Here is a 3693-nt window from a genome sequence, read left to right on the forward strand (position 1 = left end):
AAGTAACTTGTAACTGTAACTTCGTTACAAGTAACGAGTTACTTCCATTCCCTGTATATATATGTATTGTCATACACCCCCAGTATCGCCTGATTTAACCCCAGATCTCATTCGGAGCACACTCCTTTGCCGGTAGATCTTTTCCAGTCGACACGAGTTTTTCCCAGCAAATGTCGCACTCAGGTTAGTTTTAAAAAATAGAAAATTTAACTGACTGTAATTTTTAATTATGAAGAATTTGATTCTTGGTGGGTACTTTTTGTTTCCAGCATCCATCAGAGGAAGGTAAAAGGTCGCAGACAAGCAGCGAAAAGACTTCGGAGTGTGGAAGATGGCCAAGAAATTGAGTGTTGTCACATTTTAATTCCGGAGTCCTAGTTCCTGGAGTTCGGTGTCCGTTTCTGATTCAACACTCTTCCAGCCTTACCTACGCAAGTATAAATTAGCAGTGTAGATTTACCTAAGTAATTTGTAATCATTTTGGCAAATTAATCCCGTGTAAAGCATTCTGGAATAAAAATTATAGGGAGAAGGTAAGAATTTAATTTGGTAGATCTATACTGATTTTCAAAAACTGTTTGTAGGACCGATATGCAACTGCCAATGCAAAGAATTGACTGCAGCTTTGGAAATATGGATACGATGTCCAGGTACATTAATCTTTAGCTCATCAGACCTCGTTCTGCGATTTACGAGTCATGTTCTGATTAAAGAATCCCCAGCCTTATGTAAGTATATAATATAGCAGAGTAGCTCTGTCTAATAATTTTCGAACATGCTGAAAATTATTGTAGAATGTCTTATTTATTCGTCCAATTCTTTTCCTTCCCTCGTAGAAAGCCAGAAATTTTCACCAAAGTATCCCTTGCTTAATTAATTTCTTACTCGAAACCCAATTCTTGGCCATCCCACGTAGAAAGCCAGAAAATGTTTCAACAAATTTTTCCTTACTTCATTAATCCTCTATGCAAAATCCAAATCTTTCCCTTCTTTTGTTGAAAGCCGGAATATTTACCAATTATCACTGACTTAATTTAATCTCTACGCAAAACCCATTGAAACTTTTGTCGTTTGACAGTTTTCAGTTTAAAAGTGTGTGTATGGGTCTCTAAAATTCGTTTTCATTATTTTAAAATTTTATCTTACAATTATCTTAACATTTAATTCCGGGCGAATTGTAAGGAATGTAGCTACCGGTAACTAATTTCATACATAACACTTATTTACGTAAAAATTTTAATTAATTTTTGGGGACGCAAGCTAATTTGAATCTTAAATGTTATTTACGGGCAAATTTTAATGAATGTAGCTACTCGCAACTAATTTTATACTTAACATTTATTTACGTATGAATTGTAATCAATTGTACCTACTGGCAACTATTTCAAGTGACTACATTTACATTTTTAGAAAGGTTTCTACAGCATCGTAATCGGAAAATATTGAGAAGTGTAAATCAGGTTACGTTTTTCATAAATTTTTCTCTTCAACTGTTTATAATAATAATAATTAAATTGTGCAAAATGTACTTTTCTCCGTAAAAATAAATAAATAATAAATAAATAAATTTTAAAGAGTCATCGACTATGACAAAAATGATGAAAAAAATTTGTGGTTGATTGGGAAATATATCATTCGTGATATCGAAAAATTATTTATATAGCATTCGTACAACTGTTATAAAATATTTAATAACTTTTATAAAATATATACAATGGAATTGGGAGGGGGGTTACTGAAAAACTATTTCAGCATCAGCAGTCAGGCGTCTGGGAACACTGGGACTGGGCGACGCTGCTGCGCTAGCCACTGTAAATAAACACGCAAACACAAACGTGTTAAATACGCAAAATGTGCAATTTATAAATTTTATAGATTATATAGATCACAGTAAACGAAAATGGATTAAAAGTGATTGCCAAGTATAATCCAATAAGTTAATTCCTTTATCTAATTTAATTCATTTCTTGACAGTGTATTTCCCCCTTTAATCAATTTCCGTTTACTGAAATATTACAGTTATTCGTTTTTACCTTTGCAATAAGAATGCTCCTCAAAGACATAATACGTCGTCAAAGACTTAATACGTCGAGAACCCATTGGATGAAGAAGGGCCAGCAACGGAGCAGACGTCCGGGGAAGAATCCACAGGTGCCATCGAAGAAGACAAGTCCTCCAGTTGATCTGTGAATGCTGAGAAAATGATTAGTTACATACATACATTTAATCGTAGTACTGTCACGGACGAATAAACGTTTCCAACTTACCCTCAAGCTTAGACCAGTCAACCGCAATTAACTGAGTTGCCATGTCAAGGAGATCTCCCGTAGAAGCTTCGCTCCTGGAAGCATCCCACAGCAACCGAATGGACTCCTCCTTAGCCCTATACAGAGGCCGCAAATGTTTCTTCTCCGAACTCTTGTCTTGCTGCAAGCGCAGCTGGTGTGCGTTTGCAAACACCTGGTTCTTCAGCTTTTCTGCAATAGACGGGTGAGTTAATGTTTATGCTGAATACAATAAAATGACTATTCAATTTACCTATAAAATTGTCCACCGTAGGTCCCGACCTAACAATTACGCTGAGAGTCTTGTGATACGACTCCAACGCATTGTTCGTACGGTGGTCCAATTTGAAAACGCTGAAGTGAGCAGGTTTAACAGTGCGGATCTACTGCCTCTCGTAGTATTCCACGAATGTACTCCAGTGGGATCCTACATCATCTGTCATCGCTGACACCAGCACGCGTAGCCCTTCTTCAATCCTGGTTGGGGGTAGTAGGGCGAGTGCCATAAATTTATGGAGGATCCTCCTATGGCCATCCTCGTGATCTATTAGATCCTTCAGCCTATGTTTTTTTCCAATGGCCTGCTTCCTCAGTGCCTAGAACGAAACAAGAAATAAAGTTAAGCACGAAAGATGGATGAAAACAATTATACTTACTTGATAATAATGGAAGAAGCAGCCATGGAAATTAGCTGATGGCCACAGAGCTTGGAGGGCCCCCCTCATGCCCAATTCGTAGTCGCCCATAACATGCCTAGGGACGAATTGCGGTGCAACCTGGGCGAAGAAGAATCTTATCGCTCCTTCGTATACCTCTTGCAGCTTCGTCCCTAGCATCATCCATGCAAAGGGTATGATCTGAAATGTATTTTTTAAATATCGGATTACATATTACACTACGTTAATATAATATGGAATAAAATAAGTTGTAAGATACCTTTTTACCTTTGACAGCCATGAACGTGAGCATTTGTTGTAGACCTTCAACTGCGGGATGGTGTCAAAAGTACCATCGACAAATAGCCAGTCGCTGGAGGCCAACATGGCTGCTGAGTGGGCATCGTTATGAAACATCACAACAGTGTGTCCGGTCGGTGCTGAGTACTTCAGCGCAACCAGACTTGGTCCAGCTGAAGTCTTCAGAATCGACTCTGGTAACTGTTGTGATGTTACATACTCGCCCAGATCCTCCAGGGTCTTCAGATTCATGCCAGTCCGCAGCGGACCCTGGCTAGCTTGGTGATATTTCTTCATGCTTTCTCGAGCTTTTTTAAATTTTACGCCGACAGCTGCCTGCTGGAGACTGCAATTTTATATACGATATGTATAAATTAAGGTATTGTATTATTTTATTTAATATAAAAATCATGAAATTACTTAAATAATTAATTATGAGATATCTTACCTCG

General features: G+C 37.8%; 1 protein-coding gene across 3 annotated transcripts; it reads right to left on the reverse strand.

Moving 5' to 3' along the window:
• Positions 1–1671: 1671 nt before the first annotated feature.
• Positions 1672–3636, reverse strand: LOC108782875 (uncharacterized). 3 transcript variants are annotated; one of them, XM_018551272.1, is made up of 7 exons: positions 3462–3636; positions 3230–3330; positions 2942–3142; positions 2539–2881; positions 2268–2477; positions 2034–2193; positions 1672–1809 (listed from the first exon to the last, which is right to left on the reverse strand). In XM_018551272.1, the coding sequence occupies exons 2-4, from the start codon at positions 3326–3328 to the stop codon at positions 2669–2671; spliced, it is 513 nt and encodes a 170-aa protein (XP_018406774.1). In that variant the 5' UTR covers positions 3329–3330; positions 3462–3636; the 3' UTR covers positions 1672–1809; positions 2034–2193; positions 2268–2477; positions 2539–2668. The 3 variants fall into 3 exon arrangements, with proteins under 3 accessions (XP_018406774.1, XP_018406769.1, XP_018406780.1); XM_018551267.1 differs by having other exon boundaries at positions 3230–3333; XM_018551278.1 differs by lacking the exon at positions 3462–3636 and having other exon boundaries at positions 3222–3308.
• Between the last annotated feature and the right edge of the window lie 57 nt (positions 3637–3693).

Source organism: Cyphomyrmex costatus, unplaced genomic scaffold, assembly GCF_001594065.2.
Source record: "Cyphomyrmex costatus isolate MS0001 unplaced genomic scaffold, Ccosl1.0 C2363168, whole genome shotgun sequence".
Taxonomy (NCBI): domain Eukaryota; kingdom Metazoa; phylum Arthropoda; class Insecta; order Hymenoptera; family Formicidae; genus Cyphomyrmex; species Cyphomyrmex costatus.